The sequence below is a fragment of the Semicossyphus pulcher genome, unplaced genomic scaffold (genome assembly GCF_022749685.1).
Source record: "Semicossyphus pulcher isolate SPU_LCO1_2020_fin unplaced genomic scaffold, fSemPul1.0.p SCAF_3, whole genome shotgun sequence".
NCBI lineage: Eukaryota > Metazoa > Chordata > Actinopteri > Labriformes > Labridae > Semicossyphus > Semicossyphus pulcher.
In genome coordinates, this window is record NW_027211704.1 from 33,430,001 (window position 1) to 33,445,486 (window position 15,486).

The 15,486-nt window shown below is 44.5% G+C and overlaps 1 protein-coding gene across 1 annotated transcript in view; it reads left to right on the forward strand.

The window, feature by feature from the left end:
• LOC138605277 (dedicator of cytokinesis protein 3-like) overlaps positions 1-15,486 on the forward strand; it is a 30,668-nt gene that overhangs the window by 7,218 nt on the left and 7,964 nt on the right. The window contains exons 7-25 of the mRNA XM_069677423.1: positions 703-729; positions 1,599-1,694; positions 2,072-2,132; positions 4,008-4,101; positions 4,177-4,325; positions 4,445-4,531; positions 4,629-4,733; positions 4,940-5,081; positions 5,215-5,381; positions 5,767-5,853; positions 6,926-7,105; positions 7,387-7,470; positions 8,637-8,753; positions 9,120-9,229; positions 11,368-11,449; positions 11,594-11,675; positions 11,777-11,895; positions 12,010-12,097; positions 12,829-12,948. Of these exons, the coding sequence (XP_069533524.1) occupies positions 703-729; positions 1,599-1,694; positions 2,072-2,132; positions 4,008-4,101; positions 4,177-4,325; positions 4,445-4,531; positions 4,629-4,733; positions 4,940-5,081; positions 5,215-5,381; positions 5,767-5,853; positions 6,926-7,105; positions 7,387-7,470; positions 8,637-8,753; positions 9,120-9,229; positions 11,368-11,449; positions 11,594-11,675; positions 11,777-11,895; positions 12,010-12,097; positions 12,829-12,948 (1,997 nt within the window). The remainder of the gene's footprint in view (positions 1-702; positions 730-1,598; positions 1,695-2,071; positions 2,133-4,007; positions 4,102-4,176; positions 4,326-4,444; positions 4,532-4,628; positions 4,734-4,939; positions 5,082-5,214; positions 5,382-5,766; positions 5,854-6,925; positions 7,106-7,386; positions 7,471-8,636; positions 8,754-9,119; positions 9,230-11,367; positions 11,450-11,593; positions 11,676-11,776; positions 11,896-12,009; positions 12,098-12,828; positions 12,949-15,486) is intronic.

Consider the following 15,486-nt stretch of genomic DNA (forward strand, 5'->3'; position numbering starts at 1 on the left):
TAATAGTCCTTCCGTCCTGTCTCTCTCTCTAGTAGTCCTTCCGTCCTGTCTCTCTCTCTAATAGTCCTTCTGTCCTGTCTCTCTCTCTAGTAGTCCTTCCATCCTGTCTTTCTCTCTAGTAGTCCTTCCGTCCTGTCTCTCTCTCTAGTAGTCCTTCCATCCTGTCTCTCTCTCTAGTAGTCCTTCCATCCTGTCCCTCTCTCTAGTAGTCCTTCCATCCTGTCTTTCTCTCTAGTAGTCCTTCCGTCCTGTCTCTCTCTCTAGTAGTCCTTCCATCCTGTCCCTCTCTCTAGTAGTCCTTCCATCCTGTCTCTCTCTCTAGTAGTCCTTCCATCCTGTCTCTCTCTCTAATAGTTCTTCCATCCTGTCCCTCTCTCTAGTAGTCCTTCCGTCCTGTCTCTCTCTCTAGTAGTCCTTCCGTCCTGTCTCTCTCTCTAATAGTCCTTCCATCCTGTCCCTCTCTCTAGTAGTCCTTCCATCCTGTCCCTCTCTCTAGTAGTCCTTCCATCCTGTCCCTCTCTCTAGTAGTCCTTCCGTCCTGTCTCTCTCTCTAATAGTCCTTCCGTCCTGTCTCTCTCTCTCTCTCTGCTTTTAATCCACTGTGAATCCTTGCCCTGTCTCTCTCTCTGATAACAGAATATAACTCTCATGTTTCTGCTCTAACACTGCTGTTGTTTGCTTCGCTCTGTGCTGCGGGACTAGAACCCAGCTGTTTGGGCCCTACCCCAGGTATGACATCACCTGTGCTTTTGTAAAACTGTCTTAAAGAGCTGCAACGGACCACACTGTGGGGAAAAATAGGTTTCTTATGTGTGATGTGAAAGTTGTGTTTCCTGTTTGATTATCAAGTCTGTCAATCCAGGGAAGTGAATTGACCAGTCAGCCACTTCTTCCTGTCTCAGAATATATGTATTTATAAAGGTAACGTTTTAAGTTCTTCAGTAACAAACAGACCCTCATTCCTCTTAAAATACTCCGCAACATGATATTTTCCAGGGAAACCAAAGATTAACTTTCTTCCCTTTGCTAACTAACATGTTTAACTAATCTCAAAGACCAGTCATGTTTTAAAGCAAAATCTGTTTAATTACCTTGTAAAAATCCTCTCAAGAAAAAAACAAAAAAAACAAATTTCAATCTGCATAGGCCCCGCCCACTATGCAAATTTCCAACCACCCCCTCCGTCTCGAAAACAAAACACGTCTCTGTCATAGTTTAGTGGCAACTTGTTGAAACTTAGCGAGCTTGACAGGATTGGCACCTCAGATTTGTGACGTCTCAAACCTGCCAACCTGAAAACGTGTTGTTCAGCCTGTCCTTGGTACACTGCAGTTTAAAAGCAGACAGGCCCAGCCATGGAGATGATGCTGATGTTGTCCCTGATATGTCTTGTAGCACATGAAGAACACCACATGGAGATGTTTACAAGGTTAAACTCTGGATTTTCACTGGAGGGGGTCTTTAAAAATGTAAACCAGCTTTATACAGCTCAGTTGGCTCTCAGTCATAGCACCAGATCACGAGATGTGAGCTGTGGTTCATCAGCAGTTTGTAAAAACAGAACATCGTCTGATTTGCGTCTGTTTTCCTTCTTGAAGCCTGCTGGAGAAGATCGAGCAGGAGACGTGGAGAGAGACGGGGATCTCCTTCGTCACCTCGGTCACACGTCTGATGGAACGACTGCTGGACTACAGGTAACACACAGGACCGTCCTTCTTACAAACATGCACATAAAACTTAAAATATATAATGTATTTGTGCTTTTGTATTTCTATGATAAAACTGACTTTATTTTAGTTTTCAGTAATTTTCAGTTAGAAATGTAACTTGTTGTTTAAATAACTTGTATGTTTAAATAACTGATTTTTTGAAAATTGTTTTTGTTTACATTCAACAACTACATCTCCCAGAAGGCCTTGGTCTTATCCTCACAACAATATCATAATCTTCTGCTCAAATTGTCCTTTAATGTATTAGACACTTCTTTAGACAGATAACCTCACATCATACTGAATTCAAGAGGCCGACGCAGCAAAGTTTACTGTAAGTTGTTTGTTAAACTTGTTTTCAGGGACTGCATGAAGGGAGATGAGACGGAGAACAAGAAGATCGGCTGCACTGTGAACCTCCTGGTAGGATTGATTTCATGTTGATGCTTCTGGCTGAAGCCAAACTTTTCTAAATAAAACAGAGTTTTCAAACTTTAACGAGTTCTGTCCAGACAAACATTTCAGTACAGTTACAACTAATATCCGGAGAGCAAAACATTTATCTGTTTTTGGTTTAGAAATGTGTTTCCTTTGCTGTGTTTACACCTGGCCTGCATGATATAAGAAAATTCTGTGATGTGCGATTACGCTGTTCAATATTGCGATAACGATAAGAAGCGTGCGATAAATATCTATTTATGTCTGCTGTTCTGGAACAGCACCTGTGTTTGCAACACGTCCCTCCTGAATCCAAAATAAATCCAAAAAGATTTTTTTTTACCACTAAATTGACACCAGTTAATCTGAAGGTAGCTGATAGCTGCTTCATCTGATCGCATGAAAGTGGTGTGAAAGCACGGTCACTACACAGAGGGCTCCATCAGATAGGTAACATTTCTGCATGCTGAGTGAGAAAGCATGGCTCGCTTACATACGATGATTTTTTGTATTTACAATTTACACTAGCATCCACACTAATCTGGCGTTTTACAGCCCATAAAAATATTTTTTGGTTTGAATGAGCAGAAAAATTGAGACTTTGGGAAACATTGAAATATACAACCAAATTGAATTACCGATCAGGACACTAGCCTGAATTTACAGCGGTAAAGTCAACATGAAAAACTAATTACGGGCGCTGCTTAGCTGCTTGTCTATGCTAGCTGCTATTGTGCAATTAAATCCAGTACTTTATTATTCTACTACTGCCAACATGTGCAAGAGGAAAGCTAGCTCAAAGCGATTCCTCTTTCACCAGACTACTGATTTTCACAGAGGACCTCATTTATTTACAGTTTGAAGACAAAGGAGAAGAAGTGCTGCTCCGTCTTTGTAGTAATCACACACAGGCAGGCACGTGCACAGATATAAGGGCGGCTTGAGCCCCTGCCCTTGTGCCCCCAGATATACATATATATATTATTATTTTAATTCTATCAGATATAAAGATGGCAATGTAAAGTTTAGGAAGGACTCTGCATTCCCCACATCCCCTCCAAAATGATTTCGTCTCTATCGATTAACTTTTCAACATGTCTGAAAACTTGTCACCGCAGTTCGGTTACAGTGAATGATATCACTCAGGATTGTTTTAATTATGAAATCAACCAAAACAACACTTTTTATGTGATCCAGGAACTTCTCAAAGAAACCACTGATCTAATGAGACTGAATTATTAACAACTGAACACTGGCTGACATTACTTTTTCAAAACATGTCAAATCTGTGGCTTCTTCTTGGAACAATGTGGTTCAGTACAATATAAACAGCTCCCATGTTATCAACATAATGTGTGATCATGGATGGCGGCAGTGCCCTTTTTTTTTTCTTGACCCCCTGACCCCAAAAATACCTGTGCACAGCCCTGCATACATGCACTCTTTGGATACTTCAGGTTTGCTGTGGTCAGACTAATGTAGGCGGACTAAAGGAAGACTAAAAGACCGGTATGCAGAACTGGGAATGATCCTCCCACTCAGGTGACTCAACAAACGTGTGCAAAACACTGCATGACGTGCACTGATGAAGACTAAGTTTGTTGCAGCACGTCGGCTATTTTAAAAGTTTATTTTTGCCATGTGAAATAACTCCTTTTTAATCCTACAGAAATCCTACAGAGTGCCTTGGATTGTTTTTGAAGGACACTTGCATGTTACACTTTATGTTGGAGTTTTTTCCCCCCATACAACGACCCCTTCATAGGATGAATTATTTACTTTAAAAATGGCAAAAGCCTTTACTAATAAGATAAACACAGTTCAGCACGTTAACATTGTGTTTGTTTTGTATCTGGTCAGAATTTCTACAAGTCTGAGATCAACAAGGAGGAGATGTACATCCGCTACATCCACAAGCTGTGTGACATGCACCTGCAGGCTGAGAACTACACAGGTACAAGCACACATGATGGTACATCACCTTCAGTCGTCTGTGTGGAGGATGTCTGACTGTCCTGTTTGTCCACAGAGGCTGCGTTCACTCTGCTGCTGTACTGGGAGCTGCTGCACTGGGACGAGCGGCCCCTCAAAGAGTTCCTACATTATCCCGCTCAGACCGAGTGGCACCGCAAGGAGGGGCTCTGCCGCAAAGTCATCCACTACTTCAACAAGGGGAAGGTGAGGAGAGGACGCACACATCTTTAATGAAGCTAACGGGGGTCCTGACTTATTCAAACACTAACAAAGTCTCTCCCCCTCTCTCTCTCTCTCTCTCTCTCTCTGTGTGATTCCACCAGTGTTGGGAGTTTGGTATTCCTCTGTGCAGGGAGCTGGCCTTCCAGTATGAGTCTCTGTACGACTACCAGAGTCTGAGCTGGATCCGGGTGAGCTGCATCACACACATCAGTGACTCCAAACAGCATTTTCTGATGCTAAAATTTAAAATGACTTCATCCTCTTAACATGTGTTTTACGATGTAGAAAATGGAGGCAGCATACTATGACAACATCATGGAGCAGCAGCGTCTGGAGCCGGAGTTCTTCCGGGTCGGATTCTACGGCAGGAAGTTCCCCTTCTTCCTCAGAGTGAGTTAAACTTTTATCTTTTAGATTTGTTGTACATGTTAGTTTCTTTAACCTGCAATATATTGTCTATAAAGTTTTCTCTTATGTGATTGGTCAGTAATAAAAAAGATAAAACCCTAAAAGCGAGCTCAGTGCTTAAAATAAAAGCAAAACATAGTCTGTATGATCAGTCCTTTAACTCAGTTTGTTTTGACTCTCCGCACCAGAACAAAGAGTTTGTGTGTCGTGGCCATGACTACGAAAGGCTAGAGGCCTTCCAGCAAAGGATGCTGGGAGAATTCCCTCAGGCCATTGCGATGCAGCACCCCAATCAGCCGGACGAAGCCATTCTGCAGTGTGACGCACAGTGTATCCTTTACTGATTTAAAAATAATGACTCGCATGTTTTTAAGGATCATAATATACAGTAATATTTCTATAAATCAGTGTGTGTTCTCCGTACACCCAGTTATGTCTTTGACCCCCCTCCTCCTCGGCTCAGACCTCCAGATCTACGCTGTAACTCCGGTGCCGGAGAGCGTCACCGTCCTCCAGATGGACCGAGTCCCCGACCGCATCAAGAGCTTCTACCGGGTCAACAACGTTCGCCGTTTCCGTTACGACCGACCGTTCCACAAAGGACCCAAGGACAGAGACAATGAGTTCAAGGTAAGCGGGAAAAGTTCAAACACTCTGTCTCACAGCTGCTGGAGAGCTGGAGATAAACACTCCATCTTTTTAAACATCTGCCTTGTTCTCCATCCAAAGGCCGTCATGTGGTCTCTCTGCTCGTTTTGTTCCCATGTTCTGGTGTTGCTGGTAGCTGGCTAGTTTGCAAAATCACAGCAAACACTGGTCATTCAACATGGAGGAAAATGAGAAACTGAATGAGAATTAAATAAATACAGCATGGAAATGTAACTTGACAAACAAACTATCCAGGACAACGATGTTACACTTTAACAAGATTTCAGTGTTTTAGACCTCAGTGACGTTGAGATGGATCGCGTCGCCTCGTGGATTCAGGACAGTTTGTCTGTTTGTTGTCTTTCAGAGTCTTTGGATCGAGAGGACCACCCTGATCCTCACTCACCCTCTGCCTGGTATCTCGCGCTGGTTCGAGGTGGAGAAGAGAGAGCTGGTGAGTCATCTTTCTGCAAACTAGAATACCCATGTGGCTTTTCACATTAAGGCCAAATATCCTGCCCTTTATTCAAACCTCTTGTGAGAGTCACTATATTAGGAAAGCTTCAAATTTGCTGTCCTGCCCCTCAGAGTCTTATAGGTCTCTCCCTGAAACACCCTGCATGTTACTTTTGTTTAATGCTCCTGTCAGCTGCAACAGAAGTTTGTGTGCAGGGGAAATTTAATCCTGGATATTTAAATTGTATGTTTGGGATTTAAATTATAATTAGGTACAAACACTTTTTGAATTGCTTCAGTTGATTATTTCAGCTAGCAGCCGCTTTAAAGGCTGTAGTTGGTGCAACTTAACACCCGATCACAGTACGTCCAATTAAAGTTTGGGCTCAGATTGTTATTCTAAGTGTCTGACAACATTACAGAAATGATCTCTACAGAGGAAGATGATTGTTTTAACCAGTAACAGACGCTCTCTTTAAAGCCACCAGACTCCATTGACAAAAACAGTCATTTTACATTGCAGAACACAGGAGCTGCTTTTCTACTGTTTACTAGTTTGTTTATTTTGTTTTGGGACTTTGGTGTCTTCAAAGTCTTCATTCGGATCACAACAACACCAAAAACAAACCGAAGGAGGCAGTTATAGACGAGCAGCTCCTGTGTTCTGTGAGGTAAAATCACTGTTTTTTTCAGTGGAGTCTGGTGTCTTTGAAGAGAGCGATGTAACTTCTGTTTCTGGTTAAAACAATCCTCTTCCTCTGTAACAAAAATGTCTATCTGTGATGGGATCCTTTTCGCAGACGTGCTTCGATCAGGTGACATTTCCTGTTGGGATTACGTTGCAGCAATTACAGACTTTTTCGCGGCTGCAGACAGAAGCAATCTACTGGAGCAATCTCAAAACCTTTTGCAGCTTCATGACTACTTTTTAGTCATTTAGACCCCAGAATGTGTAAAACCAGGGCCCCAGTAAGAAACAGAGCTGGGAATTAAGCATGGTATGATTTGTGGCTGAGAAGACAAAGGCAGCAGAACACCATATTCAGATGACTTCCTCGTCTCTCACTCAGGTGGAGGTGAGTCCGTTAGAAAACGCCATCTCTGTGGTGGAGAATAAGAACCAGGAGCTGCGGACTCTGATCAGCCAGTACCAACACAAGCAGCTGCACGGAAACATCAACCTGCTCAGCATGACGCTCAACGGAGTCATCGATGCTGCCGTCAACGGAGGCATCGCCAGATACCAAGAGGTCGGACACAAGCACCCACCAAACAATATCTAGTTCATGCTGTCAGTCACATCTGTAGATTCTCCATCTGCTCTGTGTTAGCATGGGCGGAACTGATGCAGTGATCAGTGCAGGGAATGCTGGGTAAATTGGTGAATCTTGACTTGTAACCCTTCTCCTGTAGTTCAGATATTTGTTTAAAAGGAAACAATAAAAATGGCCCACTGGTTTAGAGATGCAGGATCTTTGTAAGCGTATTTAGTTATCTGTTTTGAAAGTTAAACATTGATCTGTTTCTCCAGGCTTTCTTTGATAAGGAGTACATCACCAGCCACCCTGAAGACACTGAGAAGATCACACAGCTCAAAGACCTGATGCAGGAGCAGGTGAGACTTCTGTTATTGCTCTACATGGGCCAATGTTTTCAGACCTCTTTATGTTACTTTACAACGTCACGGGAAGTCACTATAAATCATCCTACAGTATCTTGAGTAACAATAACCACTAAAATAAAACTTTATTGTGACTTTTAAGTTCATTTAAAGGCTGCACGGTGGTGCAGTGGTTAGTGCTGTCACCTCACAGCTAGAAGGTTCCTGGTTTGAATCCTGGTTCAGACATAGTGGGCCTTTCTGTGTGGAGTCTGCATGTTCTCCCCGAGCATATGTGGGTTCCCTCCGGGTTCTCCGGCTTCCTCCCACAGTCCAAAGACAACGTTATGTTCATTGGTGCCCGTAGGTGTGAATGTGAGCGTGAATGGTTGTCTGTCTCCGTGTGTCAGCCCTGTGATTGACTGGTGATCAGTCCAGGTGTAACCCCGCCTCTCGCCTAATGACAGCTGGGATTGGCTACAGCCGCCCGCGACCCTGAACATGACAAGCGGTATAGAGAGACAGACCTTGTTGTTAAAGAGTAAGATGGGTTTTTTTGTACACACACAGCCGATGCGTCACCAGACTCCATTGGAAAAAAGCATTCAAAACTTGGGGAGTTTATTTCCACCACTGCCTCAACCCATAGTTATTTTCTATGTTGAAAAACAAACAATAACACAAATAACTAAAGGAGTGAGACAATGGTAAAACAACAAATGTTCTGCAAGATCAAAACATATTTCTGTCAGTGGAGTCTTACATGCATTGAATTCTTCTCCTGACAGTTTTGGTGATAGATTGCCACTCGCCACTTGCATAAAGAATAAAGATATAAAGAAGGGAGGTTTTCAGGATGGGAACATATGAAAAGATGAAACTATAATTTAACAACTGTCAGTTTGTTAAGGTGTTAAATGGGGGAAAAACATATTGACAATCTTGCTGAAAGCCAGAAATGATTACATTTATATTTTAGTTCATTTTTTGTTAGTTAGTTAGTAATTTCTTGTGTAAAAAACAATTGGCTGCAAAAGTCAGGCTAGTCCAAAATGTAGGATTAATGCTCTGTGATAGTTTAAATATAAGGAACATAAGGTAAATATGAGGAAAAATACATGAGAGATTTAACTCTGCACAGTCAAAGTGATGTTGAATGACGTCTTGATGTTTCCCGTCAGGTCCACGTCCTGGGAGTCGGCCTGGCCGTGCACGAGAAGCTGGTGCACCCAGAAATGCGTCCCCTGCACAAGAAGCTGATAGATCAGTTCCAGATGATGAGGAGCAGCCTGTGCCATGTGAGTGCAGGAAGACATTCACACAAACAACTTTATCTTATTTAAAGCTTTTCTTAAACTCTGCAGAGCTCAGGGGAGAAATATAATAAGAAAAACACACGCACAAAATCAGAAATGATTGTGTAACTGTTCCTGATTCAAAGCTAAACTAATGTAAAGTCTACAAGAGGATTCCTTCTATTGTTAACATGCCCAAAGGCTGGATCATCACAGGGAGGAAGCTCATTAGCAGCTTCTTCAAAGAGGGTGTTATCATGCTTCCAGCTAACATCAGAGTGTCAAAAAGCAGCTTAAACACACATGAAGCGTGCAGGTATGAGCGAGCAGTGTGAATATTCAGAGCAGTGCTTCTATGTGGCGTTACAGGGTCTGCCTGGTTTGGACAAAGCCGGATCAGGAGCCAACACCCCCCGAGGGATCCTGGCCTCCCACAGCCCCATGAGCCCCGAGAGCTTCAAACTCATGCACCGGCACAGGTCAGCACACACACACACACACACACACACACACACACACACACACATATACACACATTTTTCACTTTGTCACTGAGCGAGACCTTACACTTTGAGATCTTCTGTTTTGTCTTTATCGAGCGACAGCCTTTTACACTTCATCATTCACATCTTCTTCACACTTTAAAGTTCCTCTCCTGACATTGATTTAACTCTTCTAAGTCCAGTAACACCTTAGAATGGCTTCGATGTGCCGTCACTGAGCATGTGCAGATCAAAGAATAATCAAATAGTCTCCGCCTCTAACTCTGCAGCTGACTTTGGCTTTGTATCACTCTGTGCGATGCTAATGTTTGATAAAACTTGGTCCCGATCGACAACTCTGACGAGTTAAAGGGCCAGTTTGACGATTTTCAACCTCAGTCTCATCATGCTATTATGGGGAGCTAATGCCATTATGGTAGGAAAAAAATAATGCAATATCGCTCTGTGCCTTTGGAGGACGCTATCTGCTTCTCCAATGGGCGCTGGAAAACCTCCGCCAGACTACGTAAAACATGTCATCTGGTGGAGGCCAGGGAGCTCGCTAAACGACACTTCCTCAATCTAGGACGCTAACCTCCGATGTCATGTCTCGATCAACATCGTCAGGTTTGAAATGTCGACTGCAGACCTGAAGATTTTTTAGACAATCCACCGGTATATTCTCGTCCTGTCCCGCTCTGAGTCGTTGCCTGCAGCATAAACGGTAGTATTTCACTCCAGAGTCCCCTGCTGGGTCGTTTCTTTCAGAGGGAGGGGCGCAATGCATGCTGGGTGTTGTAGGAAACAACTTTCTCTGCAGCTATGGCGCCAATTACAAATATTATTGCTTCTATTGATTGCAGAGAACACCAGCTTTGACTGAGTGGCTTTTTCCAGGGGCGAACTGCTCCTTTAAATTAAAGACTTGCAATTTAACAACACTTAACTACATCAAGCGTCTCCTCTGTCACTCCTCGTTTTGCCGAAGCACATTCCTCTGATATGTGACGCATGCAACTGAGAGGTCCAATTTACTTATCTGTGCTGCTGGATCGTAGCTTGGCTATAATCACTACTGCATTGAATGGACACTGGATAGTCAGTAACATTTGTGCACATGGTTGTCGGTAGCACTTAGCTGCCTGTGTGCATGTCTGGTATAATTCTCAGTCTCAGTCCGGGTCGTGCACGGCTGGAGTTGTTGGAGCGTGCAGGGCTCAAGCAGGAATCCACCAAAGCTCCTGAAGCTTACACAGGTGTAGGAGGAGGTAGAAGTGAGCATGTCCTCAAATCCCCAGCAAGGCGGCTCGATGCTGATTGCTGTATAAAGACGTCAGCAGAAGAGAGAACAAAATTCCCAGTCTCCCAGAGCCGAGCCACTTCAACATTACCGCTGACGCACTGCATGCAGAAGGTCATTAAGGCAGCCGTTACATGCTGCTCAGGTGTGCAGTGTCCCAGGCTTACTACCTTAAAAATAGCATCGACTTAAGACCAGGTTTTTGTTGGTCAATTGTTTTCTGCTTCCGCAACATAACCACGCCTCATTTTAAGACCAAGATGGAGGGGGTCTTTAAAGTCACACACATCTTCCTCTCACAGCTCGTCTCCATCTCTCCTCCCGTCACTGACCACTGCTTTCACCTGCTGAGTCTCTCATGAATGATCTCTGATTTCTTCGCTGCTTCTGTGTATCTTCAACAGTCGACGGCACACATCACACTTTCTGAAATTCCACCATTTGTCTTTTCTCTCTCTTTCTCTCTGTCTGTCCTCTCATATCAAACCACCTTACATCTCGCCCTTTGCATGATCTTGGCTGAAACACCTGCATCATTCTCACCAAATTACTTCTCGCATGTTCTGGTTGTTGTTTGCTCTCCTGTTTTTTGTTGTTGTTGTTGTTCTCTGCATGGCTCCTCGCTCTGCCCTTTTTTCCCTTCCTCCCATCCTCTCCTCTCTGTGCTGTTACCCTCTCTCTCTCCTCGTTCCTTCCTTTCCTCTCTACCGTACCTTCTCTTCTCCCTCCATCCTTTTTCTCCCACCACCCGTCCTTGGTTGCCTCCTCCCAGTCCCATAGCTGTTTTGACTCCGGTGCGCAACTCCTCCTCCTCTCTCTCCTCTCACAACTCCAGTGAGGCGGGGAACGTAGGCAGTCTGCTGATCCTGGCTGATGGCATGGTGGTGGAGAACCCCGAGGACTTCTACCGCATGCAGGTCAGTGGCTCTCTGTGCTGTCAGGGTCATTTCTCATTCAGTTTTCCACTCAGCTGAATTCACCGCTCTCATGTTGCTGCAGTATCGTGTTATGAAAATATTGCAGTTTTTTATTTGCTCACAATCACAACTTTCTGGCTGCAGGCGAGCCCCTCCTCCTCCAGCCTTAGCTCCACCCACTCTGCGCCCTCTCAGATGATAAACTCCGCCCCCTCCACCATCAGAGGTAAGCAGCTCACATTCTGTGTTCTACCTGGTGAATTATTAAATCAGCAAATATTTTATAATGTCCTTTGAACATTTCCTCTCCTGTGTGTCGCTGTGCAGTCGGCTCTCCGTCTCTGCCAGACAAATACAGACACAACAGGGAGATGCTGATGCTGCTGCCGCCGCACAGAGAGAGGCCGAGCAGTGCCATGTACTCCAACCTCACAGAGAACGGACAGGTAAGGAGGGCTGCAGGTGATGAGAATTACAAGAAGCTATAACAGCAACGACCCAGAAGCGTATTGTACGGTGATTATTTGATCCCTCATGAAGTGCCTTTCCTTTCTCCTCAGCCAACCAACCTGCAGCGAGCGTTGTTCCACCAGGTGATCGGTCCCTGTAAACCCTGCAGTGACCCCAACCTGTCTGTGGCTGAGAAAGGTAAGAGCGCCCACTCATACTGATGTTACAGCAGACAGATTACATGTTAAAGATACACTCTCACACGTCTCCTCTGCTTGCTTCTTCTCCTCTCCTCCTCTTTTCTCTCCTGTCCTCTCCCTCTTCTCCTCTCCATTTCTCTCCTCCCTTCTTCTCCTCTTTTTTCCTCCTGTCCCTTTCCTATTTTCCTTCCACTCCTCTCTCTTGTCTCCTCCTCTTTTTCTTCTCTCTTCTCCCCTCTATCTTGTCTCTCCACTTGTGTCCTCCTCTCCTTTTCTTTCTGTTTTTTCTTTCATCCACTCCCTTCCTCTTTTTCCCCTTCTCCCTTCTTCTCCTCCTTCCTCTGTCCTCTTCTTTCCTTGTTTCCTCACCCTTCTCCTCTCTTCTGCCCTCCCCACTTCCTTCCTCTCATCTCCCCTCCTCTTTCTTCTTTCGTCCTCTCTTTTTGCCCTCATTTCTTCTCCTCTGCCATCCACTCTCTCCTTCTCACCCCACTCCTCTCCTTTTCTTTCTCCCCTCTTCTCCGTCCTATATCCTCACTTGTTTCTTCCTCATCTCCTCTCCTTTCTTAATCTTTTCCTCCCCCCTCTCTGCCCCTTCTCTCCATTCCTGTCTTCCTCTCCTCTCTTCTTCTCTCTCCCCTCTCCTACCTTCCTCTCCTCTCTCTGTTCTTCCTCCTCCCCTCTCTGTCCTCCTCCTCCCCGTCTCTCCTCCTCCTCCTCCTCCTCCAGTCCTCACCACTCCCAGTAGTTGGAGTTTGGACAGTGGTACCAGAGAAGCCCTCCCCTTTCTCTCCGCCCATGTTGGCAGTGTCATGGCGCCTCCTGTCCCCCCACGCAACCTGCCTCATGGTATGACACTACTGTTCACTGTGTGTGTGTGTGTGTGTGTGTGTGTGTGTTAAATATATTATTGTGTGTTTGTGTGTTGTCTTTGTCTTTGTGTGTCTGTTTGGTTTGTGTATGTTCATGACCATGTGTGTGTGTAGTGTTTGTTTGTGCATTATGTTTCTGTGTAAATGGCCTGAGCTGAAGTTGGTGTGATTTTGTTGGACATCATTGTTGTGTCTATTTTTCCAATCACAAAAGTATGAGGTCAAATAACGTTCAAAAAGATTTGAGTTCGCAAAATAATATTCACAGGCTACGAGCTCATAGTTACATGCACGAATTTTGACCCTTTCTTTATGCCTCAGCTAACCAGCCAATCAGCTGCATCTAGGCTGTCCACTCACCATCCAATCAGAGGAAGCTAAACTGTCCAATCAGGTCGCAACTGGTTCTAGCCTGACTGGACTGAGGTTGATTACGACACGGTGAGGATGGGAGATGAGTGAGAGGGAGGTTGGGCATCCGTTTTTGCCCATCTCAGGATGCCTGAGCAAGAAAACCACCGTCCCTGTGCTCAAACTGAGCTCTGTTGGTCTCAGGGACTGTGTTGGTAGCGCCCGGGCCATGTCTTCCCCTGCAGGCCAGATAACTCCGAACTCCCGAAGCCCCTGTGCTAGTTAGCGAACTTAACACAAACACACCTCTGTGCTCAGAGCCCGACACTGGGCAGAGTCATCTAAAAGTAGTGCTAGCTGTCGATCAGGAGCCATTTCTCAACAGAAGCTGCGCTCATGTTATAAAGTTGTGGTTTTGCACAGCAGTCAACAGAGACACTCCGCTCCAGTGGCGTCTAACGTTACAAAGTCTGATAATTAATAAATTCACAGTCTCGTCTCTCTCTCTCTCTTCTGTCAATACTACACCTGCTGACGGCCACCATGAACGCACACGCTTGAATTAATTGCGCCTTGATCGGACAGTTTAGCTTCCTCCGATTGGATGGTCGGTGGATAACGTGGAGGCGAGATGATTGGCTGGTTAGCTGAGGCATCAAGAAACAGTCAAAACTTCAGGTTCACACATGCACGTAGGAAATTTGTGTGTCTGTAACTCAGACTTCGTGAAATCTCAAAGTGGAAAATATTGTGGCACACATTTTAAGTCCACAAACACAAATAGTTTCTACAGCTACAACAACTTTTTAAACACTTGCAAATCTAATCTGTGAGCACAAAAAAATGTACACCTGCAAAACTTATTTACAGATTCACAAATTTAGATACTTGGATGCATTTTTTTACATGCACACAAACTAGAAACACAATTAGGGCCTGTGAAATGATTTTCAGATATTGTTTTGCAGGCTTTTTGTCCGTTATTTGACTCCATAGAAATGCTCATATTGGTGCCTGGCGTGAGCAAGGTCGGAGAGGGTTTACTGCTCAGGCTTTAGGGTGGAGATAAGCTTTGGGCCAATGAAGTGTTCAGGTGTCCTGGCAGCTGACAGAAAAACAATATCTTAAAAACTCATCATGTGAAATAAAAACTGTCTGCATATCTCGATACGACAGTCAGTGAGAAAGAAAGTGTTTCCTGAGTGTTTGACTCTGTATCTTTCTGGTCACATCTGAAATAAGCTCAACATTATAAATGCATCAAAACCAAATAACCAGCTTAGAAACTCCCATTTTAACAACAGGAAAAATTACATTTTAAATCTGGAATTGGAGGGAATTCAGAGAAAGCACATCTTTCCTCCCACGCACACTCCTCCACCTCCTCTCTGCTCCAACTACTCCCTCCCAAAACCTCCTCCTGCCCACTTCTACTTCCTTCCTTCCCTCTCTCTTTCTCTTTTACGTCCCTGCCCTTCCTCTCCCTCCTCCCACCCTCCCTTTCCTCTGTGGTCTGAGTGTGTGTGTCTGTCTGTGTGTGTGTAATACAGGCACAATTCTAGTTTAAAGTTGTTATCTCGAAGATCTCAGTTTCGTTCTCTTTGGCGGCACCTATGGTGATAAACGGTAACTGCAGGAGCACACTTCCCAGATATCCAGACAGTGCTGCATGTGTGACGTCCACGGTTGGCTCCGGTTGTAACTCTTGATTTTCCTGGCTGACGGTCGCTTTCCTTTTCAGACTGTTTGCCTTCATCTGAGCGTCGAGTTTGTTTCTTCTTCTTTGGATTTTCACTTCTTGTTGAAGTTGTATCTGTAGTCATCCATCTTTTCTTTGTTTGTTCAGCCATAGTAGATTACTGTTTACTCGCAACACTTGCAGAGAGCGGAAAAGCAGCCGCTTAGCTCCGCCTACCCTCTCTGGCAGACCAACCACTGCTGGCTGATGGAAAGCGTGTCACTAACTGGGCGCCGCTTGAGATTTTCTTCCACAAAAGTCGCCACAGACACCCAGTCTGTAATACTGCAGATGTAAAGGCTTTCATCAGTGGGCAGTTTGAGATTATCACTTTCATAAGCCCTTTAGTGAGTCTTACCCTTCATTGCTTACCTTAAACAGGTTTGTAATCGTATGTAAAAGTGTCCTCTGAAGATAAATGTGTAA